The following is a 25,240-nucleotide window of genomic DNA, read 5'->3' on the forward strand; positions in this document are numbered from 1 at the left end:
AAATAACACTCAGGGCACCCACTTAGATCAAAACCCTGTAAAAATTCTATCCTGGAATATCGCGGGAGCAAAAAACATCATAAGTGACAAAAATAAAACGGACTCCTGGGATACCTATGACATCATTGCACTACAGGAAACATGGCTAACATCTATAGTTGATGTCCCGGGCAGGATAGGTTTCCATGTTAGTGCCACTCGAACCCAAAATTATGGGCGAGCAAAGGGGGGTCTTTCGGTCTATATTTCCACAGCACTAAACATCGAGTCCTCCCAGATACCAGCATCCTCCACAGATATGCAAATAATTAAACTAGAAATGGGATCCCCGGTCGGTATCGGAACTGTTATTCTGATTAATATCTATGCCCACCCAAAATCTAAGGTTAAACAAGAGTTATTCAAGAAACTCAGTGATGTAATAAGAAAATTCCGCCTAGAAGAGCCAACTTGGGAAATAATACTCACAGGCGATTTCAATGCCAATCTCTTTCATCCGCATGAGGATGAAGAAAATATCATTACAGCTAATGAACTCTGGGCTGTCGAAACACAGGAAATTCCGCACGCAAAGAAATTGGATAAAATGGGACAGCAGTTGTTGTGGGAGCTAGAACAGCAAGGACTACGAGTGTTAAATGGGAGAATAAGCCAGGACAGACCCCCCAACAGCACTCACATCGGTCCTAGCTCAACCACAATTTTGGATTATACTGTTGTCTCCCTTCCAATCTTGGGATTAATCAAAAAGTTCCAAATTATATTCTTTCCAGATAGTGATCATTTGGCCCAGCATATCGAAATTAAACTAACACCTTCAAAACACCTAAACGCACCAAAATTAGCAGGGAATACTTCAACGATCAACTTGAAACGCTTAAAGTGGACAAGTGCCACACTCCCGCAAATAGCTCAAGATGCAAAGAATTTACTGCATGAGCTTACCCTAGAAAATGAGCTAGCCATGGAAACGTGGGTTGCCTTTGTGGATAAATTACCAAAGACCAAACTCCATGTCAATACAAGGCATAAGGCAAAGAACGTGAGGAGAGCACAAGGTCATAGTTCACAATCCATGGTATGGCAGGACGTACGTCTCATAAAGAAACTTTATAAGAAACAAATTTGGATCGAAAAAAAACACGAGGTTACTGATTTTTGGACAAAAATAATACATAATGCAAAAAAATCTGATTCCAGAGCATTCTGGATGCAAGTAAATACACTTAACAGATCATCTAGCCCTATATGCATGACCTGCATTACTGAAAAGGCATGGACACAGCATCTAGTTGATACCTTCTCAATAAATCCTATGAAATCTCCTCCGCTAAAAGAAATTTCAGCATTCAAAAGATCCGATGCAGATACAACAGCACTTGATCTTATTACCATCAATCAGCAAGATCCAGAACCATATGAGGAAGCAGACACACTACAAATAATAAAGAAAAGCAGGAAAGATAGTGCACCTGGACCGAACGGCGTTCCTCAGGCAATTTACAAAGAGGATCCTCATTTCTGGGCCAGCAACTTTTACAAATTGTTTCGGATAATAAACATTGGTGGTCGGATTCCGGAAAGCTGGCGAGGGGCAATCATCAACCCAATCTACAAAAGTGGTGACCGAAAAAATCCTGTAAATTACCGCCTGATAGCGCTTATTGACGCCGAGGCAAAGTATTATGCCTCATTGGTATTAGCCGACCTAACAAAATGGTCTGACAACAACAACAAAATACCTGTAAACCAGTCAGGGTTCCGCCGTGGCATAGGTACCATGGCAAACGCTGTAGCGATAAGCCTGATTGCTGAAAAAACCCTTCAAAACCACCAAGTACTACATTTATGCTTTGTGGATTTTAAGGCGGCTTTTGACCGTGTCAGCCGACAATTACTCTGGTCAAAATTGAAGCAGCAGGGCCTGCCGGACGCGATCTTAAACCCAATAATGGACCTATATACCAACACCTGGATGCAGGTAAAGATTGATAACGGCAACCGGCTCACGAGGAAGATCGGCACCTATGAAGGTCTAAAGCAAGGCTGTGTCTTGGCCCCCCATCTGTTTAATTTATTCATGGCCGACTTGACACCAAGGCTTGATGGGATTAATGCACACCCCCCACGCCTAGGAGTAATGCCCCTCACGCACCTCTCCTACGCTGATGACGTGGTTCTCCTTAGTCAGACGAAAACAGGACTGCAACGTCTCATAAACGAACTGGCTGAATACACTAAACAGAATCTTCTGCAAATAAACACCACGAAAACAAAGGTCATGATTATAACTCACCGTCGTACAAAAGTACTGAATTATACAATTGACAATAACAAACTGGAAGTAGTGGACAATTATAAGTACTTGGGAATATACTTGGATAGACGGTTTACCTTCTCCGCGCACTTCAATGACATTGAGAAGAAAGGAACAGCGCTACTCCATGCATTCAGCAGTTTATCTAAGTCGCTTAAGGGCCCTCTGTTCACCCCCCTCTTAACAGTCATCAAAGCCAAGCTACTTCCAACAATAGCTTATGGCAGTGTGGTACATTGTGGAAAGAGCGCGTTGCTCTTGGACAAAATTCAAACAAGGGTGTATAAACGCATATTTAGATTGCCATGCGATGCCTCGCCCGCCCAGGTTCGGCTTGAATTTGGATTGAAGTGTCAAGCACTGCAAAAAAAATACGACACAGTTAGATTCTGGTATAATGTGTGGCTGAACCGTGAGACACAAATTAATCTTGCTATCTGGGAAGCCATGCAAAGCAACCCAAACTCCCAGTATGCAAAGTATTTAAAATCCTCCCTAGAAATTACAGCGCTCGCTACAAGACCTTATTCATCTGATCTGCATTTGCCCGCAACTAGACAGTGAACGTCGGCACCTGCTCAAGGCAAAATTCAATAAACTGGGAATCCGCACATGTCGTTCAGCCATAGTCCAAGTGTTGGACTCAGCGGACCCTCAATTTATCTGTCGAACAATTAAATATGTTATCAATTTTGAAAAAAAACTGAAATTGTGTCAAGACCTACTACAAATTTGATCTTTCTGAACTTTTTAACCTGTACTATATAGAAATCTGAATTAGCACTTACAATTTTTTTTTTACCAGTACCAATATTATGTTTATCTTTTAAAAAAAATTCGTTTTATTGTTCTATAAGAAAGTGCTTTCTCAGATCTATCTTAAATCAATGTTGCATCTCATATTGTAATGGTTTTTATTAACTACACAATAAAGAATTTTACTTACTATAATACTGTCTTCTGCGTACAAAAAAGGATTTGAAAAAGAGAGGTATGCAACTTTAATTACAATAAATTTAACTTAAAGTGCAGAATGAGAACTCACTACAGGTGGAAACCGTTTTGTCAAAAAGCAGATCCCAGAGTCCAGAACCAGAAACAGAAATAACACAGCGAGGAAGTCAGCAGATCGGGGATCTTTCTGCCCTGATATTACAAGGTGCGGCATCACTCTAAAACATGACATTGGCATGTGTGGTGAGTGGGGAGCTATCATATGCGGTGCTATTTTATTTCACACCTCTTTAGAAAGATTTCTTGTTTCCTACTACAGGAGGGCGGTAGATGCAAGAAAGCGATGCAGGGAAGGCCTGCTCAAATAGTTCATACACCTATGTCAATCCAAGAAACATGCATGCTACTCCTTCATATGGTAGAAACCCAAATTGGTAAAAAAAAACACCAAAAAACACACGCAAGCCAAACAATAGTAACCATTACAAAGGATTTACAACCGAATACATAAGAGCGAATTATTAAACGCAATAACCTGGCTATGGTCATATTCAAGCAGACTGAGGTCTGTGACAGAATCCTTGAGAACCACATGTGACGATACCCAAATGCGCAGCTCTCTTCGAATGTCTGTTAACGAACCACTGTGGGACACATGCAGTCACTGAGTCTACTCAAAGGGACTGGATTCAAGTCTGTTATCATCTACGGCAATAGCAACTGACCCGCGGGAGCAAACTACAGATGATATCAGGATGATCAGAGTAGGAAACGAAACTCCACACACTCCACTGGTTTTAAAGCCAGGTGCACACAAATGAAAACTAAGTACCATTTTAGTTAACCCCTTGCCCCCAAAAAAGACATTTTCCTGGCTTAAAAGGTTAATTTAAACATAGCTAGAAACATTGGAGAAAATCTCAGACCAGTAAAAAATTCATATATTCGTAGGTACAAGTTTAAAAGGACAAGCGCGTGCCTCGTGCGGCAGTAGCAGTAGAGGGGCCTGCGTGAATCCCTTGGGGGAGCGTGCAGCAACGCGCGACCATATGGCGCCAACATATGGCGCCACACGCTCTGCAAGGAAATTGCCAGACGTGCATAGGTTGCCATTGCAAGCAATGCGAGCATGTTTTTGCAAGCTGTGCCGATGGCATTAGGACTCTCTCCTAAGCAGTGCATGCGCGCTGCTTAGGCGAGACCAAAAAAGGGATGGTGTAACATTAAGAGATGAGAAATGCATCTTTGCAGTCAATGAAAGTGAGTATTTGGGTCACATTCTTTCTCAAGAGGATGTCAAAACAAAGCCCAGCATTGTTGATGGCATTGTCAAGGTGCCTCACCCTGCTAATAAAGAACAACTCAAATCATTTATGGGTTGTGTGAATTCTATGCGTGATTTATAAGGATTTTTGCAAGCTTGACAAAATGATTCAGAGGTCTTCTTAAGAAAAGTGCTGACTTTATTTGGAACTCTACCTGTCAAGAGCATTTTCAAGCTATTAAGGACAGCGATCTGTCTGCTCCGGCTCTTCAAGCAGATGTTTAATGTCGTGACACTTATGTCCCTGGTGCCGCCAGCTCCTATGGTGGGGGGGCAGTTTTGTCCCAAATGGTTGGTTGCAAAGAAGTGACAGTTGGTTTTGCCTCAAGAAGAATGAAAGATGTTGAACTCAGATATTCCATTATTGAAAGAGAAATGCTTGCCTGTGTGTGGAATTGAGAAGTTGAAGCCTTACGTATGGGGAAGAAAGGCCAAATCCAAAAGACACAATTCTACGAGTACTGGAAATATTCATGATGTCCGCCCGCCAATGGTTTGGATGAGATTTAGAACACAATTGTTACTTAAAAAGTTCAATGATTTTGTCACTACTTAGTTGAAGGGGATATATGTGGTGTTGTGTATATTTCCTCACATTATTAATATCATTTGTACTATATGTTTTGTTGCTATTTCCAGTTTAGTTGGTATTTCCAGTGTACTTTTTATGATATGACAGTGGTTTGAACCTTGTGTTGTCACAGTTCTTCCACCTATTTCCTCCTGTTCCGAGTGTTTGTATTTGTCCTGTTGGGCAGTTCTTGGCCATTCCCTGGGCCCTCTGGACTGCTCTGTTCCTCGCCAATCCCTTTTAACCACATTTTCCAGATTCATGTCTGACTGGGACTTGGCTATCAATAATTCCAAGTCCTACGTCATGAAAGTGGGGAAACAATCGAAAAAGAGCTTTCACTTTAGTGCTGGCCCAGTCAAGATCCCTCGTACGAATGTATTTTCCTATTTAGGGGTCCTATTTGACAACCAACTTAAATGGGGTCCCCTAATTTGAGGAAAAAAGGGGATCTGGCTCGGGTAAACACTGCAATTTTTACCTTTGCCTCTAAAATAGGGAAGAAACCAACAGGAGCTATACTGCAAGTTTACCAAGCTAAAGGCCTGGCCATAGCCACCTTTGGTAGTGAAATCCGGGGATACACTGCCGCAGATTCCCTGCAGGTAGTGGAGAATGACTTCCTGAAACGCCTACTATGTGTTCCGCGTGGAACCTCCAACTTAGTGGTCCATGAGAAACTAGGGGTCACCTACTTAAGTGATGTTCTTGCCCTGCGACCCCTGATCTTTAGGCTTTAAGTGTGGGCTGAATAAATATTTAACTCTCAACCATTTAATACTAAGAGAGTGTATGTCTTGTGATAACTCAGTCCTTATTCCCTGGCTTATGTATATCAAAGGAAGTTTTGAAGGGATAGGGCGTGGTGTTTTATTTGCCAACCCTGACAGTATCGTCAAGAAGGATGTGAAATTAACCAAGATAGCCTTTCTGACTTTAAGGAAAGCGGACAGGGAAGCTAAGGAGGTGCTGAAACCTATTTATTTAACGCTTAAAACAACCCCGATGATGGAACCTTATCTTTTGGGGTTTTTTGTCAACATTTGATAAGTTTCTGCTAACCAGGTTCAAGATGAACCTCTTCCCTTTACTGTTAGCCAGATCTAAGGGTGTTATCAAAGGTCAAGTGCTAGCTCCCTGCGCCTTTGACGGTCAGCCTCCGCAGGATCTGCTGCACTTTTTATGCAAACTGTATGAAATTCCCCGTAAGCACTTTCTGGTTCCCATTTTACAAAGAATTAATTTTAGACAGGCTCTTCTGGGCCTTCTGTATCTTCAACTCCTGAAGGAAGACTGTATCTTGTTTACAGTAGGGTTTTTAAAAGCATCTGTGAAATCCAGGACCTGTATGGATGTGTAAAGGCGGTGTAACCTGGCATGTTTATTAATTCAGCTGATTTACTAGCTGTACAGAATAATTGTTTTAAATTATGTATTTACTTTTTTAACTGTTTTTAAGTACCTGTATCTGTGTAACGTTTATGGTTTTACAAACAAAACCCAAATAACGTTTATTTGAATTGATTTGAATTGAATTTAATTGAATTGATGAAGTGAGCAGAATGTTTTTATTGCTGGTCTGGAATGACCATGCTGAGCATCTCAGGTGGTAGCGTGTCCAAGTGGCCCTGTTAGCTGAATGCGCTCTGAAGGATTTCTTGGTTGACGCCTTTCTTTTGTGTCTGTAGTCATTGTTTTCTTTTAAAAAGGATATTCTCTGAGTTGTTGCTGTTCCTAAGTTTTCCAGTACAACCTAGCTCAGCTCAATGTGTGCGTGCGCATGTCTCATTTGGTTGTTTCTCTGTTTCATCGTATGTTACTGCAATGTTTGCAGGTTCTGGGATTCACCCTCCTACAAGTCATGCCACATAGCCAAGTCCACGCGGGCACAGGACCAAGTAGATTACTCTTTCTGAGTTGTAATTTGTCGGCTACGCAATTCCCATTCGGAAGGCAAGTCTGGGTCTAGGTCTTTAGTTGTGTAAGTCATGTTGTAGACACTGCATGGCCCATAGGGTAACCTGGCTGACCTCAAGTCGTATCTGTGGGCATGTGTGAACACGGGATTTTCTAATGCTTGCCGCCCTTTAAGCTAAAAATAGTGGCCTCTCGAACCTCAGGATGTCTCCACTCAGTATACCCCAATCTTTATTGACAAGTTTTTGAAGTGCGTCAGTGGCTATATTGTAAGTGTGGGAAGGTCTGGAGGACAGTTCCTTCCCCTTTGTTAGTGGGCTTGATAGCAATAGGTGTGTTCTGTTTGAGCTTGTCTCACCTGTCGCGACATGTTCCGTAGGATCCTTTTGCCTTTCATGTCAGGGTTCTCAGTGCCCTTCTGTGCATCCATCTCAAATGTTAGGAATACTACCGGGGTCGTTGAGTTAGGGGGTGCAGTCCAGTCTCCTCTGTTTCCGGCTGTTTGCATCCCATTCTCTCCCTATAAATGGAAACCCCTCTGTAGGGCATCTGCTTGCCATCCCAGATGCCATAGTTTGGATCAGTCTTTCGTGGGGGGCGTATGTGGTATGGGGTTCCCACTGGTGGCAGGTAGTTGAATCACAGTTGGCTTCTCTTGCCTCTACTGAAACCTCTGGCATTTCATCTGCCTACATGACAGGTCCTTTAAGAAAGGCTGATTGATCATATCGTGACACTGTACACAAGACTGGTTACTACTTGTAATGAAGACTGCCACAAGACACTCAGAGGAACACAACCAAACAACAGTGAGTGTTTATTTTATTTCTAGTAGAAATACTCCCCTCTTCCCTGTATCCTCCTGCATCGACACCCTGCAAGTGCCAAGCATATAGAGGTGACAAAGAAAATGAAGGAGGAAAGGAGGAAGCAAGGGAGGGAGGGAAGGAGGGAGAGAGAGAGAGAAGGGTGGAGGGGAGGAGGGAAGGAGGGAGAGAAGGAGGGAGGGAAGGAGGGAGAGTGGGAGAGAGAGAAGGGTGGAGGGGAGGAGGGAGGGAAGGACAGAGAGATGAGGGTGGGAGAAAAAGAGGGAAGGATGGAAGAAAGGAGGGATTGAGGGAGGGAAGGAGAGAGGGAAGGATTACGGAGGGAGGGAGTGAGGGAGGGGACAGAATTGTGGAGAGGAAGAGGGATAGATGGAGGGAGGGTGAAAGGGAAGGAGGGAGAGAAGGAGGGAGGGAAGGAGGGAAGGGGACTGTGATGGGAAGATTCCAGAGTGCATAATTATCTGCTTGAAAATATTTAATATTTAATGAGGGGTCTTAATGGTTCATCCAGCCCCACCTGATGAAATGCTTGCCACCGTAAGTCACTTTTTATTTTGACAGATGTGACTCAAGTATTCTTTATGAAAGGATTTTGCTTCAGGTCACACCTCTTACCTGTACAGGTGAGTCCAGCATTCCTCCCCGTTGGACAGGTATTAATACTCCAGCCTCTCTGGGCACATTTCCACAGGGCAGACTCGTCTCCTCGGCATTGGACATTACTCATCAGAACTGGCAAAGAGCTGACCGCGAATGAAGAATTATACTGATAGCTTTGCACCGTTCCACATCTAAGTTGTCTGCAGACCACCGACGCGTCCTCCTGACCCCAGGCGTCATCACAGACTTTACCCCACACTCCGTTGTGCCTGATCTCCACTCTCCCAGAGCAGAGATTGACGCCGTTCACCAACCGGAGCTGATCAGGACCTGGAAGAGATAACAGAGCAATGGGAAGGAATGCAAACTAAAGGAACCAAGAAAATAAAACTCCTTCTTCATCGAATACAATATTCAGTATGGCATGACCATGACAAATGACCTGCTGAGGGAATAAATCCTTTAAAAATATACATTTTCTTTTCTAGTCTCCCAGCAGATGTGTTGGTAGCATCCTCCCCTTGCCAACCATGCATTCCTCATATGAATGGAAGAGTCCAATGGGATCGAATGCACGGGATCAGAGTCCCTGGTGGATACATTGGGCGCCTCTTTGGACTCAGCTCCACTCACCAGCTTTTAACCAGGGTGGCTGCAGTAATACAACACTTCTGACACAGACAATGGGCAGCGACTATTCCCTTTACACCCTCACACTTCTAAGGCGTCACCTCAAGAGTCTAAAATATGTCCATATGTCCATGAGGATAGATCTTTCTGATTCACTGTGAAAGGACAACAGGGGCTTGCAGCTCCCAGGCCTCCATCCAGCCCATGATTCCTTCTCCATTTTCCCCATATTCTGCGGAACTTCAGTGGATATCCCCTTGCTTTATATGTGACCCTTTTTGCCGCCATATAAATGTGCATTCCTTTCCTCCATTCTCCTAATTGGGGGGGGTAGTGGCACCCCCCATACATGCGCCAAGTCTCTCTTTTTGCCACCACTAAGACCAACAGTGCAAAAATCAATCGTGGGCGACTCAAGTCAATATCATTGGATATCCCCAGTATCCCCAGTAGTACGAATGTAGGGTCCAGAGGAAGTGTGGCCTCTAACACTGTCAGCGGGTCGAGGACTGCAGTCCTGTTACGGACTTTTCCTCTTCCCTACAGGACTGGACTGACCCCTTTAATTCCTGCTTCGCTTACGAGGCGGCCTGCCCCGCCCCTGTGGCACGGAGTCATGTGCTCCAATCAGGAGCAGCTTCAGGCGAAAGAAAGGCGGACACGGAAGACGCCGTCTCGGTGGTGTTCGGGGAGATTGCAGCCACGAACGGAGGAAGGAGAGGAGCAGAAGAGAACCCGGAGAACGAGGCTTCCGCGAACGGTATCTACCAAGAGTATCCAGGAATTGCAGCGGGTCCGCCGAAAGAAGGTCTGGAGGTCCGGAGGAGCCACGACGACACGGCGGAGCAGGAGGTTAACCCCGAGCGAGGACAGCAGCGATGAGAGGACGACCCGGGAAAGCCAGGAGGCCAACGATACCGCCCATCGCCCAGCCACACGCAGGAGGACGCGTGGCTAACTCAGGTGCGTGACCGTTTGCGTACCTTGCTCAGATTCAAGTGGGGAGGGACCGGGTAGGAGGGAGTCAACAGACAGCGTGAAGCCTCTGTTTGCACTGCACTCTCGGGGTGTATTGAGCATTGGTGGTGGTATCTGTGCAACCCACAAAACTTACTCCCTCACACCCCCTCCCATATCGATTGCTTATAAGTGCTGTATTTAACAGCCACATTTGTTTCCTTTTATGCTTTACGGTGGGCGAGCTGGCAGACGGAATCCAGGGAGAGAGCCACGGCGGAGACCGAAGCTCCCAGGACAGCCCCAGGATAGCCACGTGTGCCCCTTTTCTTTACTGAATGGACTGTTGTGCTGTTAATAAACAACCTTGCCCATATCATAGTCTTGGCTCTGTCCCTCCTTGTACCAAAAGGTTACAAGCACCTAATTCATCTCTCCCAGTACTTGCGTCCAATATGTATGGATGGCGGGGCAGACCCAGATAATATGATAGAAGTCCCACTGTGGTTGTCTACAATGCAAACAGTTTGGATCACTGGCCCGGCCCATTTGGTGGAGCTACGCCCTGTCCAAATGCACCCTATGTTACATCTTGTACTGGATAAGTCAGAGGCGGGATTTAATTGCCACTTCTCTATGGTTAATCAGGCAGCCTACCAGTCTACTGTGTCCATAGTGCCCAGGTTCGGCTCCCATGTTTCTCTCAGTTTCTCCAGTCCGTCGGGCATATTATTATTCAAGGTCCTATACGTTAAAGAGACTGTCTTGTTGGGTATCTGCTCTTGCAATAGGTGGCCACCCAGCGGGGCATATTCTGGCAGGGGAGAGAAGAGCAGACTCTCGGCTCTCCATGGAAGATGCAGTTGTGCGTATTTAAAACCCAAACTCCTTTGCCAGAGTCTGAAAGGATTTATGCCCCCTTCACCACCACATCCCCCAATGTAGAAATACCGATGTCATCCCAACCACCAAAGCCCTTAAGTTTGTGGAGTTCCCTCAAGCCGGTGCAGCCCCAGATCGGTGTCTGCTTTGTCGGTTTGCGTGTCCATCCCAATGTCTTTGTCGCCCTGTCCTATATCTGTACGGTTGTTTGCGTGGCCGGAAGCAATCGCCTCCTACCTGGACCCCCATTTAGAATAGGCAAGAACGGCGTGCCATTGTATCCTGCTCCAACTTATAGGTGGGGTGATCAGCCGGGGCATGGAGCCATTCATTTAGCGATGCCAAATGCTCCACCCAATAGTATGCCTCAATATCTGGCAGGGATATCCCTCCATTGTACTGGTTTTCGTTGCAACGGACGCAGGGCTGTCCTCGGTTGCTTCCCCAGCCACAACAGTGTGCGCAGTTCTGCGTCTCTCACCCTAAACGTCTGTCTGGGAAGAGGGAAATATTCATTCTGGAGGGCATACTAAAAGCAGGGCAATGTAATCATTTTAAACATTGCAACTCATCCAATTATCGTGAGGGGGAGGGCTTTCCATCTCAGGGCATCAGCTGCAAAGTTTGTTATGACTCGCTGAATTTATTTTTGGTAGGAGAGATTTTTATCCGTGGTTAGGTAGATTCCCAAATACGTGAAATCTGTCTGTGTCACCTGGAGAGCCCAAGATTGAGGGGCCCACGACTCCTCAGGTCGCGGGCTACACAGGACCGATTTATGCCAGTTTATCGCATAGCCCGAGAAGGAGCCATACCTGCCCAGGAGCTTGAACAGTGCGGGGACCATAGCGGCCGGTGGGTAACATATACAGGATATTGTCCGCCTAAAACAAAATCTTTTCTTCCTCTAAATCATTCTGTGTAATTTGGAGCCCCCATATATCTGCCATCTGTCGGACCACGCATGCCACTATTTCAATGGTGAAGCAAATAGCAGGGGGGACAGAGGGCACCCCTGCCGGGTACCTCTCCGAATAGGGAAGTCCTCAGATAATAGCCCATTTACTTTAACCCGGGCTCTGGGGTCCGCATACAGGAGTCCCACTCAGTGTCTGAATTTGGGGGCTATGCCAAACTTAACTAGAGCCGCCTCTAAGAAGGGCTAATGGACACTGTTGAATGCTTTTTTGGTATCTAAAGAAAGGAACATATGGGGCTCCTCCCTACCCTGCACTGCCATAAGCCAATTGTGGGTCCGCCGTAGGTTCAGTCTGGTCGCTCGGTCTGGTAGGAAGCCCGTCTGATCTCGATGCACCAGGTTTCAGATTACCTGACGCAAAAGGAGGGCCAGTAGCGTCGCCAGTAGCTTATCCTCTATATTGAGGAGGGAGATTGGGCGATAGGACGCACAGTCCTCGGGGGCTTTCCCGGTTTATGGATGGGGATGATCGTGGCCAACCTGAGATCTAATGGGAGGGTACCCTCTTGAGCCACGTCCTTAAACAGTGCTAACAAGTGCACAGCCAGGAGGTATGCCCCTTTTTGGTAAAATTCAGCTGGGAGTCCATTCAGACCTGGGGACTTCCCATGGCGTAACTTAGTGGTCACCAATATAGCTGCTTAAAGTTCCTCCTTATCCTCATCCGCTAAACTTGGGGTTTGAATAGTGGTCAAATATGCTAGGATCTCCCCTGAGCCACCCAGGCCCCTGGCCTCATAGAAAGCCTTAAAGTAGGAGGCAAATGTCTGCACTCTTTGAGCGTCTCCTTTTTGCGCCTGCCCCTGTTTGTCCACTATGGTGTCTATCCATCTGGCGTCCATTTCTTTATGGCTGAGCCAGGCTAGTAGCTTACCAGATTTATCCCCAACCATGGAGGGTCTCCTATGCCTGCGTTTTGGCCTCTTCCATTAATAGAGATTTCTACCGCTGTTGTGTGTCAGTCAGGGACCAGAGGACCTGTACGTCACGCCCCACAAGATAGCGTTGTTCTAACTCCAAAATGTGGGTTTCCAGGCTAGTGAGCTCCTCCTGTGCCTTCCTCCTCTCCCAAGTTATTCGATTTTTGGCCCTATCACAGAGCACTGTCTTGTAGGTTTCCCACACTATGACTCACGATTTCACTGAGCCTCCATTTTCAGCAAAATACACCGTTGTGTCAGCCCGGAGACCCCGCCATCTCACAGTGTTTTGCAGGTCCCAGGCCGTCAGCCTCCAGTTCCAACCTTGCGCCCTGGGCTTCAATCCTGTCCTAACCAAAAGTGGGGAATGGTCAGAGATCCCCCTCACCAGATATTCCTGCTCACAGACAGTCCCTGCGGCCCGCTGTGGAAGAAAGACAAAGTGCAGTTGAGAGTGCACCTTAAGGGCACCAGAATAGTATGAATAACTTCTGTTGTCTGGGTGGAGGAGCCGCCATAAGTCGATCAGACCCAATGTGTTCATTACCCTGGCCAGCGGCGTGGCCGGGATTGGTCAGTACGGTTCCCACAGTGGTCCATAGGGATAGATTGGATGTCATTACAATCACTCCCTATAATGTGTAATGTATCGGGTGTGTCTAACAGGATATCAGTCAGTCCATGCAGAGTCCTGGCCTGTAACTTCGGGGGGCATAAATCGAAACTATTGTGACCTTCCATCTACCCCACATCCCTGTCACTCCCAAGTACGTGCCCTGGGGGTCTGCCCATGACCAAGTCATCCTGAAAGGGGGGTGTTCTTATTAGGAAAGCCACCCTCCAAGAGCCCGCTGCGTAGCCCGCATGTGCTAATACTGTATATGCTTCTCTTGTCAGAAACTTACAATTTGTCCCCTTAAGGTGGGTCTCCTGCAGCAGAATAACATCTTGATGCATTCGTTTTATGGATGTGGACACCAGCCCTCTCTTATTTTTATCCCCTAAGCCATTCACATTCCATGTAAGTATCTTATAGGGGACCATCTCCATCCCGTCTGCGGGGAGTCTATGTTCACTCAATGGGGCCATAGACTGGCGTGGCCACATGATACTCCAGGTGGAGGCAACAGGTAAGTGGGCCTCGCTGAGTGACCATGTGACTGCTATTCAAAACAAACTTAAAAAAACCAACCATAAAACTATTGCTAACCCTCCAGTCCACCCTCCCCCCCTCCTCCCCACGTCTCCTCCCCCACCAGTCGCTGGGGAGTGAACCCTAGGGTGGTGGATATCTATCGCCCTCCCCCTCCCAACTCACGCCACAAGTTCCAATTCTCGCAGCAGTCTAAAAATCCCCCTTAGAAAGAACCAGCCGGAGAAAAATAAAGCTGAGGGATAAACAAAGCCAGGAAAGAGCTCAACTGCCAAAGCGGGAGATCTGCCGAGAATTCAAGTCTGTAGCCACTGCAGGGTTATTGCTTACGGCTCTGCGGGTGCCCTCTAGGTCTCCATAGGTTTTGGCAGATGGAACCCAGAAAGGAGGTAAGAAGAATAAAGAGAAAGAAAGAAAAGGGGTGTGCGTATCCAACTTGCATGCTCAAAAATGTCAATATAGTCCACATCCAACCTCCCAGGCCCCTTGTCACGAGTGGGAATCCGGTCATTCTCCTTGGGTGGCTGCAGCATCTGTTGAAGCATCCCATTCCAGTGCCAGTATTTCAGCTGCCAAGTGGGTGCAGAGAGGGGTACGCAGTCCCCTAGTCTCCGGAGAAAAAGTACCTGATTTCATTCTCTGTGTCTGGCTGAGGATGACCATGTGAGCGAAGTGTGTGGGAGCCCGGCGAGAGTCGAGAGTCCAGGCAACAGGCACTGCACCTTCTGAACCTGCCAGTATATTTTGGAGCATAGGGAGTGGCCTCCAGCTGGCGACCCCTATGGGTCTCAGCGATCTGTGTGGGTCCGGGGACCGTTCGACGTTCCTCCCAGAGGACACAACGCTGCGAGACAGCGCCTCCCATCTTCTCAGGGTGGGCCTTTCCTCCAGCCAGCGGCAGGCTTCCTCCGGCATCTGGAAGAAGTGGGATTTGCTCAGGAATAGCACTCTCAGTTTTGCGGGGAAAAACAACATATATTGCATTTTATGTTCCCGTAATTTGACTTTTACTTTGAGTCGAATGTACGTCTCTGCTTCTGCACCTCCCTACTGTAATACGGAAAGATCATTATACGTGTGTTCTCATGCCAGATCTTCCCAAGCTTTGTGGCTCTCCTAAGGATCATGTCTCTGTCTAGAAAGTTCAAGAAACGTGCTGTTACGGGTCGGGTTGTTCTCCTGCAGGAGGTCGGGCCATCAACACCCTGTGTGCCCGCTCTATGATGAAACAGGCAGAGAATTTGTCTTTCGGGAAGGTGCGTAGGAGCCACGAATGCAGGAACTCAGGCATATTTGTCCAGTCGATTCACTCTCTGAATCCCACAAAGCTGAGGTTGTTGCGGCAGACTTTCTTCATCATCCACCCGCCACAGTAGGTCCTTGTGGGAGGATTGTAGTTCTGCTATTCCTTTACATAGGTCTTGTAGTGAGTCTTCCGCTTCGCCCAGCCGAATCTTGGTCTCTGTGACCCTATCCGCCAAAATTCCAAAGATACTGCAGTAATAGCGACACCTCCGTGCCTGCAGCCCCGATCTCCCCCTCCAGTGCCATCCTCGATGCGTGAATCGCCTTAAGTAAGGTGTCTGTGTCCGAATGGGGGAGGAAATGTTCCTCAGGAGGAGGGACGATGACCTTTGTGTACTGGTCTATCTTGCCCTGTCGTGGCGGTTTTGGTTCTATGTCCCTACCCATGATGCTTGACACAGGGCCTGGGTAGGTAGGGGGCGTTTTCTCGCCCAAATGACAGTGTCCCAGAAAAGTGTGCAGTGTCGACCAGTGGACTCATCTAGTGGCGATGATCCGCTCCTATCCCTGGGCCCCTTTCACTCCATGTGCAGCACCCCCACAGGTGTCCCCCAGTGCAGGCCTGTGTGCAGTTATGGAAACATCGCCCTTAAAGCAGTGTAAGGCAAACAGTGTCCAGTGAGGGCCTCCCGAGTCCCTTCGCCACGTGGGGGGGCTCCTCCAGCCCTATTTCACTCCTTTATTGCTCACACGCTGCCTGCAGGGAAATTGTGTCCTTCCCTGTCTCACCATACATGCTGGAACCGCTGACTCCTCCGCCTTGATGAAGGTGTCTTCTCCAAATTTTAGGGTTTTTTCACCAAAATATGCATCATCGTATTTTCCTGATCTTGTTTTTTTACAGAAATGCTATATTGATGAATTGCCTTTTTCCGACTTTGTTCGATATGTTAAAAAATTCAATGTTGATGAACTTGACATTCATGCGTAATATTATTATTCTTTTTTTAAAGGATTAATACAGCGCATGGCTACCCCTGTGACGGGTCATCCCTGTCCTATCAAGGTACATGTTGCAGGAAGACAAGACAGAGGTTAATCTGGGAATAACCAGGTTTTTATGGCATTTCAAAAAGCTAGATGGTTCCGAATGAATACCTCTAATGGATACAGGAAGAGAGTTCCAGAGTCCGGACCCCACAGCCTTAAAAGAATGGCCTCCAGCTCTTGCTCGAAGGACTTGGGGGTACAGGCTAAAAACTGGTTGGCTGAGTGCAATGTATGTCGTGGTAAGTACAGTGCTAGCATTTCTGCTAAGACATGGGGCGCCTGTTGGGTCAGAATTTAGTGAGCAAAGCACAATGTCTTAAATTGGATTCTTTTATCAACAGGCAGCAAGTTTAACTTAGGTAAAAGCTTTGACACTGAGCAAGATTTAGGGAGAGCAAAAAGAGTGTGTGCTGCCCTTTTCTGTACCCTTTGTAAGTGCTGAATTCCAGATGTATTAGCGCCTAGGTAAAGGGGACTACTGTAGTCCAGTCTGGACAAAATAGTGGCTTGTATAATGTTCTAGTGAGTTTGCAAGTCTAAGAAACCTAGAAGGGGCTTTAATCCTTGCAAACTCCCAAAACAAGCACCCGCAGACGCTTTTGTTTGGGTTTCAAAGGATAGCCCACTGTCGATCCATATTCCCAAATGTTTCACTGCCTCCTTAACAGCAGGCAGTTTGCTGTCATCAAATTAGCAATGGCCAGCATGTCCTCCTTAAATTTAACAAGGTTACTTTTGCATTTCTTGGAAAAAGAGATAACCAATTGGGTGTTATCAGCGTAAGACTAATGACAAGTCTCTGCTTTTTGCTATCACCGCGAGGTGTTGCAGGTAGATATTAAAGAGCGTAGGGCTGAATATTGATTCCTGCTGCATTTCGTAATGGATAGCATACTCCTGCGAACAGTGGAGTGGTACAGTGACCTGGAATGTAATATCATCCAGAAAAGTTCTCAACCTAGCCCCCCAATCCCTGTCCCCTGCAAGCGGTGCAACAGGAAATCATGGGATTACCATATCAAAAGCGATGCTTATGTCAAGAAGAATTAGAGCAGTGGACTTTCCTTCATCAAAACTGCTTTGAATTTGCTCCCTCACTGCCAACAAAGCGGATTCGGTACTGTGGCATAATCTGAAACCGTTTTGTGAGGAGTCCAGTATCTCATTGAGCTCTACTAACTCTGTGGGGATGGTGTTCACATGAGATTCAGTTGCTTTAGCCACGAAAGGGAGCTATAGGACAATAGTTTTTCAGCTTGGATGGCTGCAAAGATGTTTTTTTCTAGCAGTGTTACTTTAGCATGCTTACATGCGAGTGGTATGGATGCCAAGGTCAGCGATAGATTATTCGACTCCCTGCATAATGGTAGAATATGTTGAAGAAATGTTTTGAGTTGATCTGGTTTAATAGGATCAGCTGGTGAGGTTCCGTGAGAATCGTAACAACGTTTTTGACATGCTCGGATATGGACGAGTTTGGTATCTACGAACCGCAAATGACGAGTGTAATAGGTGTACGCGTTTTCGCTACACTATTTGGAAGGGTTCGTCTTATTTACGGGTTTCCTCTTCTGAACCCTCGGGTTCCATTTTAGATACGGCATCCATTTTGTTTCTTGCTCTCACGTAGCCGGCGAACGGACAATGTCCACTTCATGACCCTGGGTTTCCCAAGCTCCTGCGGAAGATGCACATTCCTTTGAGTGTGTCTTTATGACTAGGGGGATGACACGGCTAAGGCAGATGGCTCCGCTCGAGGCTCATCTTGCCGTGCCGGTCTATTGTTTCAGCCTTTCATGCGTTAGGCTAGGATCCTTTGATCCTGTGATTACGCTTCCGATATTGCCCCCACACTCTTTTCAATCTGTTGTCTGTCTTCCTTGCACCTGTTTCTGTCCCTTCTCTTGGCTTATTTACGACTAGAATGAAATGTGCCTAATGGTGAGATAGCGTGCTTTTACAGTTGGGAACGGACGTGCTATTGTAATTATGTTCCGGGCTTCTGAAAACATCAATGCAATCCTTTTAAAGTTTACTGTGGGAACTGAGTTGTAACCTTTTTGTTCACCATGTTGTGCAATGACGAAAATGTGTATAAAAGGAGCGATCCACTTTTGCAATTCGAAGCAGACTCTCAGAACCTAAACTCTGTTGTACTTCTAGCGATTTCTGTATCCCTGCAGTAAATAAACGCTGATCTTTGACGCCAAAGGAAGTGTCCCGTGTCTCTGTAATTTGTACGCCGGAACAGGTAACCCACGAAGGTTTCAGGTGTTGTCCCCTGGCACCGCTGGGCCTTAAAATAGTCCAGTCCTTCAGTTGGCGCCCAACGTAGGGCGACATCAGCGGTACCGGTCCAAAGCCTGACGATTGTGAGGAACTTCGTGTGAAATCTCCGAGGGAAGGTGCACCCCGCTTCATCGATCCTGTTGTCGAAATAAGTGGTCCGAAGATTTTTCCCGCGAAGATTCCCTCCTCCTGACGGCTGCGACGGACTGATGCCCTGACTGTCGACCTGTTTTGGCGCCTGGCGTAGTCCTTTGTATGGCGAGACGATAGACGGGCCTTCCTGGTGACGCCATTGTTCTTTCAGTTAAGTATTTGTGGGTCGCTCCCAGTCCTTAGGTTCTTTGGTTCCCTTTTTGGGACAGTTGGTTTGTACTTTGATACTTGGTCGTTGTTGTTGAAACTTGGTTGTTTGCATGGTTTCATTGCATTTGTGGTTGTTAGTTGTTGGTTCTTAGTTGTTGAGTTTTTATTTGACGATTGCAATTGCCAAAAACCGAGGGTCTCGTATTTTTGCGAGGATATCGTAAATCGATAACCCTTGAAGTTTGTAAAATCGGTTAGTGTGCACGATGCCTGGCTGTAGTATTTTGTTTGGTTTCCTTAAATGTTGCAGCATGGATTCCCGGTTGGAGGACTCATGTCCGATACCTCCAGTTGGAACTCCAATTTATGAGCTCTATAGTCGACATGGAGTGGGCCCTAATGTATATAATGAATGTTGGATCCATTATACTAGGAAAGATGGTGTCCTTAGTTGGCCACCTCATGGTAGTTTTGACACTGATATTCTAGATAATCTTGAAGCGAAATTGTTTAAAAAGAAAGCTAGGCCAGCTATGTTTGATTCCTTTCGGTTATGGCGTAAAGAGGCCAGACAGAAAGAAATTAAGCAGATTAAGAAAAATAAAAGAGAAGGTATCATTACGATGATGCAAAGTGCAGAACAGTATCAGCGAGACACAGAAGAGAAGGAAAAGGAAGTTTCCACTAGACAGCATCGCATGGTGGTGGATAAATGTTATCCGGTTTTACCGTCAAGTTCTGCAACAGAGGAAGAATCTTTGAAAGAAGATCCTTTGTTATCCTATTTATTAAAATGACCACCTCCTTATGTACAGGGTACTATAGCCCCTATAGTTCCTCCTGTTCCTCCACCTGTTGTTCCGGCGGCTGCTGGTCAGCCTCTAGCTGGTCTTGTTCTTACGAATCCCCTTGTTCCTCAAGTGGGCCCTGTTCCTTTACCTCCTCTTTTTCCTACTGTGCCTTTGCCTGTACCTTCTCAGCCTATTGTTACTACTACTCCTGCTATTTTGGCTACTCCTACTGCTCCTACGTTTAGTCCTCATATTGTTGCTCCTGCTCTTCTTTCCTCTTCTCCTTCTGTTCGAAATCGTATACCTAATTCTTTCGCTACTCTTTATTCTCCACTTTTTGGACCGTCACTCGAATCCGATGCCTCTGACGTCTCCTAGAGGCGAAGCTAAATTCCGGGTGGAAGGGAGAGTGCGACACTTGTGACTATGGCGCGTATGTGGATTAGACATCCTGCTAAGTACACTTCGCGCATAATTTTCGAAATCTGGTCAGTATCCTATGCGAGAAGTCCCCCCAGTGTGGATGCCAGGTGATGCTGCCGTCAATCCTCCAATTTTGCCACACTTCCAGAGAGTATGGATTCACCTCCCATGGAAGCGATCAGAAGTCTTGCAGGTGAAACAATCCTTGCCTGACCCACGGAAGAATCCAGCAGGTTATTACAAGGAGTTATCTCAACTTGTGGATGCTTCTATTATGAACCTTGCTGATATCGATATGTTGTTCGGTAATGTCGTACCGCAACCGATTTGGGCGAAAATTCGTAACGAGAATCATGCAGCTGAATTAGGTGGTGTATGGGCTGCACTTGTAGCGGCTGATGGACGGCAAGTTGGTGGGGCAAAGCCTGAAAAGTTAATTACGGATTTGCCCCAAAGAATCATTACACTCATGAAAACACTGATGCCAGCGATGAGGGTGAACTGGGATAAATTGTCTGCTTGTAAGCAAAAGAAAGACGAGAGTGTCTCCGATTTCTTTACTAGATTTGAGGAGGCGTTTATCGATCATAGTGGTCAGGATATGAGCACTGAGGGAGGTTAGAGATTGTTTGTCGATAAGTTTGTGTTAAATTTGTTGCCTGAATTATGCAACAAATTGAAAAATTCTGAAAGTGCATGGGCTGTTTCAACCACAGCTCAAATATTAGCAACGGCTCAATATTATGAGAATAGGGAGAAGGAAGAGAATGATCGTGCAGACAAGAAAACGAAAGAGCTAAAGACTAAGGTCTTATTGCAGCAGGCATATCCTCCACGTTCGAATCAGAATGATTCGCAACAGCAGCATGTGCAGTATCGACCGCAAGCACAGTCTTCTAGGATGCAGTCGCGTTTTGACTCCTCAGTATCCAGATCTATGCTTGGGTATAATCAGTGTGCATATTGTAGATGTGAGGGCCATTTAAAGTTTAATTGCCCTGTTCTACGTGACCGAACGAATGGCGTTTCGGTTCAAGGTGGTCGTGGTGGTTCTCAGCAGGCGTCTCGAGGTAGGGGTCATGGTACCTCTTAAATTCAAAATGAGCGTTCTGCTCCTTCATCGGGCACGAACAATTGTTTTGATCAGCGAAATAGATCCCCTGGTAGATCTGCACAGTATCATGTGGATGACTATTATACTGAGCATGAGCATGAGATTGGTACAGACGACAATTACTAGGACGGCCATAGGCAAAGAGAGGGAGTCGTATCAGTTCCGGTTGATCAGAGAGGGCCTTACGTCGCAGTTGCCACATCGGGCATAGTTGAGCCTTTTCTGTTGGACACTGGTGCAGCGAAAAGCTCTGCTTCTGGCGCTGCTGCCCTTGTGGAGTGAAATAGGCGCTGAGACATTCCTGGAACCAAGACCAGTGCTACCTTTCGCGACACCCGCTTCGCGGGTGCCGCTCATTTGCATACTCGCCGTGTCTGCCTAGTGGGAGCGGCTTCACATTCGGTGAAGAGCCAACACGCTCCTGGGTGTGGCATAGTGCGTTGGATTGTGCCTGGAGCCGACCGGAGGACTGCGAGGACCAGCAGCCCTAGCTGAGTCAGCTGGTGCCTCTTCCCCCGGCGGCCACGCCCCCTCCCTCACGGGCATAAGAACACCTGTGCTGAAACATCGAGTGGGTGCTTCTGGCGCTGCTGCCCTTGTGGAGTGAAATAGGCGCTGAGACATTCCTGGAACCAAGACCAGTGCTACCTTTCGCGACACCCGCTTCGCGGGTGCCGCTCATTTGCATACTCGCCGTGTCTGCCTAGTGGGAGCGGCTTCACATTCGGTGAAGAGCCAACACGCTCCTGGGTGTGGCATAGTGCGTTGGATTGTGCCTGGAGCCGACCGGAGGACTGCGAGGACCAGCAGCCCTAGCTGAGTCAGCTGGTGCCTCTTCCCCCGGCGGCCACGCCCCCTGCCTTGGTACATTTAATCCACCCAAGCTTAACCGCGACGCGGGACGCGCGCGGGGCGGAGCTCGGGGCGAAGACCGGGCAAAGAGCGGGCCGTTTGAGGCCGTTCGAGGTCGGGAGAGTCCGGTCCGGGCCCCCGCTCTTTGCCTGTCCCACCAAGACCTCGGACACCCTGAACAATGTGCACACGGGAAACAAGAAGTAAAACATCTTCCCTTGCTGCAGCTGGAGTGACCAAAGGCCCAATCGACACTTACTTCGCCAAGGCTGGTTCGCTCCTGATTGAGGAGATCCAAGTTCTGGAGCGAAGAATTTCCCAAGAAATTGACTGGGTAAGGAGATCGTCCATGGGCCCAATGGCACTAGCTAAAACACCTGAAAATAGTGCAGACAGGCCCACCTTGATAAGCTCCGATCAAACACCATTCCACCCTACGGATACACCAATAAATAGCCCAGAAATCACCATTGATGTTCCAAGTGACTTAGAGGACATGAGCCTAATGGTGCTTCCCAATATACAACCTATACCACCACAGAACACCGAGATAGCTTTAACCGCAGATTCCAATAGTGTTAACAACAAGGGAGTCAGAGAGGGAGCAATCCCCAAGAAAAAGCAAGGGCCACAAAACCAAGAAGAACCTAGGTCTAAAACTCCCAAATCTAAACAATCTAGAGGAAAGGGGAGGAAATTAAATGCCCTACCCGCAACGGGGGTTAGGCCCGGAATTTCAACCACTCCCAGACCACCCACATCAATCCCACCCCTACAACCTAGTGATAAGCCCCCATTAGACACCTCCTCGGATGACATTACTCTGGAGGATATAAGCTCTTTGCTCAGGTCCTTACTAAGCCCACTAGAGGCAAGACTGATAAAGATCGAAGCAAGACTAGTGAGCATTGAAAAGGCAACGGTGCAACTCGCTGATGCCAGGAAAACCGACAGCAATACCACTAAGTCATTAACGGAGGGTACAGGCTCTAATTCGGCTAAAAACAATAACTTGCAGGTTGCATCAAACCCCAAACCATTAGACCCAAAAATTATATCCACACAACCCGCAAAAAACAGTGTATTAAAACCTACTGTCACACTTACTGTCCCGACACCCTCACAGCAGTCTAATACTACTACTCCCAAACCGACCTCTACATCAAAATCGGTCCCACCTCCCCTGAATAAGACCAAGGACAACCCCCCACTTGAGGGAGAGAAGCCACACATTAAAAGAAAACTACAGTTTGTAAACCTCCCACCAGAAGCCGCCCCCTACACTGTAGTTTTGGCTGGGGTACCTGAACTTGACCCACCCACATTTGAATCTTATACTTCACTCAAGAATAAAGTAATAAACTGGCTCTCGGTTAACAGACCACTACCGAGAGGCACTGTGAGTGACATATCCACGACAAAGAGAGTGGCATGGGTGGGGCATACCAGGAAGTCTATCAGAGGAGATTGTATCTTGGTCTCTTTTAGAGACCCTAACACAGCTGCATATATTTGCTCCTGTGTTACTGATGAGGACTTCGGTAATACCATCCAAACACTTCCCCTTTCATTTTTCTACCCCTCCAATCTTTATGACTCTGAGGACCATAGGTGGGGGCACCATCAAGAGTTATTGGAGGGTTGGGAAACTTGTCACAGAGATATTAACACCTATCCTCCATATAGGGGGAGACCTACTGAGTATATCTCTGGCTACGGGGATGAGGAGGGGTGGGAAACTGTCACCAGGAGGAGGAGGGGGGGAAGAGGTCATAGGAGGGGAATACCTGGACCATATAGAACGCACTACCCTGCCTATCTACCAACCCAGAATCGATACAACCACTTAGATATGGTAGATTGACAGAGGGCGGGAGAGGGGAATGCTGCTTCTCCAACCTCCCCTATTACCACCAACACACCCGTAGTTTCCTTATGTGATATAAATTCACACACTCGGACGGGTTCATTAACAACAAGTCTGGGTGAATTGACCCAGACGCAAACTATGGTGAACCCTCCCTCACCCATTGCCATTTGTCCACTGGACTTCACACATTCACCTTCGAGCCAAAGGGCTCACTCTGACCCAATTGATATTGTTGTGAGTCCGTTGCGAACCCAAGCATCACACATAACAGCACTTTCGTGGAATGTAGCAGGGCTCGCTAGTAAATTAGACTGTCTAGAATGGGCTTCCTACATCAGATCTAAGAACTTAATACTCCTGCAAGAAACTTGGGCGCGAGAAGCAATAGATTTAACTGGCTTTGCTTCCTTTTCCAAAATAGCCAGGTGGGGGGGAAAGGGGAGACCATCTGGGGGACTAATGATAGGGGTAGCAACGGACCTAGGTTGCCAAGCCTCTGATATAGAGACTGCTTCCGATGATCTGTTGGCTGTTCTACTAGAGTGGCCGGACACAACAAAATTACTAATCATTAACATCTACTCTAGGCCGACCCAAATGCAAAAAGAGTCGCCTACCATAGAAGAGCTAGCTAGATTCCTAGAGGGCGTGCCGTGTGATCTCGCCTGTCTGGTCGGGGGCGATTTTAACTCCCATTATGAACCCCTGCCCGGACTACGCGACGGTCCCTCCCTAGATGAGGATTCCTGCTGGCTCATACCCGAGACGGCGGCGCCACCACCTAGGGCTTGGACTCCCCTTGCCCTACAAATAAATGCCCTTACCCTTAATTTCGGTCTTAGGGCATGCAATGGCCGTTGTACCTCGGACATACCCTGCAACCCGACCTACAACAAACCTGGCAGTGAATCTAGACTTGACTACATTATGGTCAAAACTTCTATGTGGCCAGCAATAGTTGATTTTAAAGTGTGTCCAAGAAACGATAGTGACCATAACTCCTTGGAACTAACTTACTGCCCTCCCGGCTGTAAGGATATATCACAGGGATCTGGGAGGGAAAAATCTGGTCTCCTACTCGAAACCAACCGTAGGAAAGTGAAGTGGGAGAAGCTAGTCACTAGCACGGACAAACTTCCCCGCCTCTATGAAAGGCTAGTCCCCTTACTAGAGAGTGCCTTTGATCTGGGCACTAAATACCCAGACGAAGACACCAAAGGGGAGCTGGCAAAAATTCACAAAACTATCACTGATTCCTTGGAACAAGATCTG

General features: G+C 47.1%; 1 protein-coding gene across 1 annotated transcript in view; it reads right to left on the reverse strand.

The window, feature by feature from the left end:
- Positions 1-25,240, reverse strand: part of LOC147729455 (CD5 antigen-like) — a 335,364-nt gene that overhangs the window by 148,095 nt on the left and 162,029 nt on the right. The window contains exon 3 of the mRNA XM_086954324.1: positions 8,526-8,840. Within this exon, the coding sequence (XP_086810450.1) occupies positions 8,526-8,840 (315 nt within the window). The remainder of the gene's footprint in view (positions 1-8,525; positions 8,841-25,240) is intronic.

The sequence above is a fragment of the Lissotriton vulgaris genome, chromosome 2_1 (assembly GCF_964263255.1).
Source record: "Lissotriton vulgaris chromosome 2_1, aLisVul1.2, whole genome shotgun sequence".
Taxonomy (NCBI): Eukaryota; Metazoa; Chordata; class Amphibia; order Caudata; family Salamandridae; genus Lissotriton; species Lissotriton vulgaris.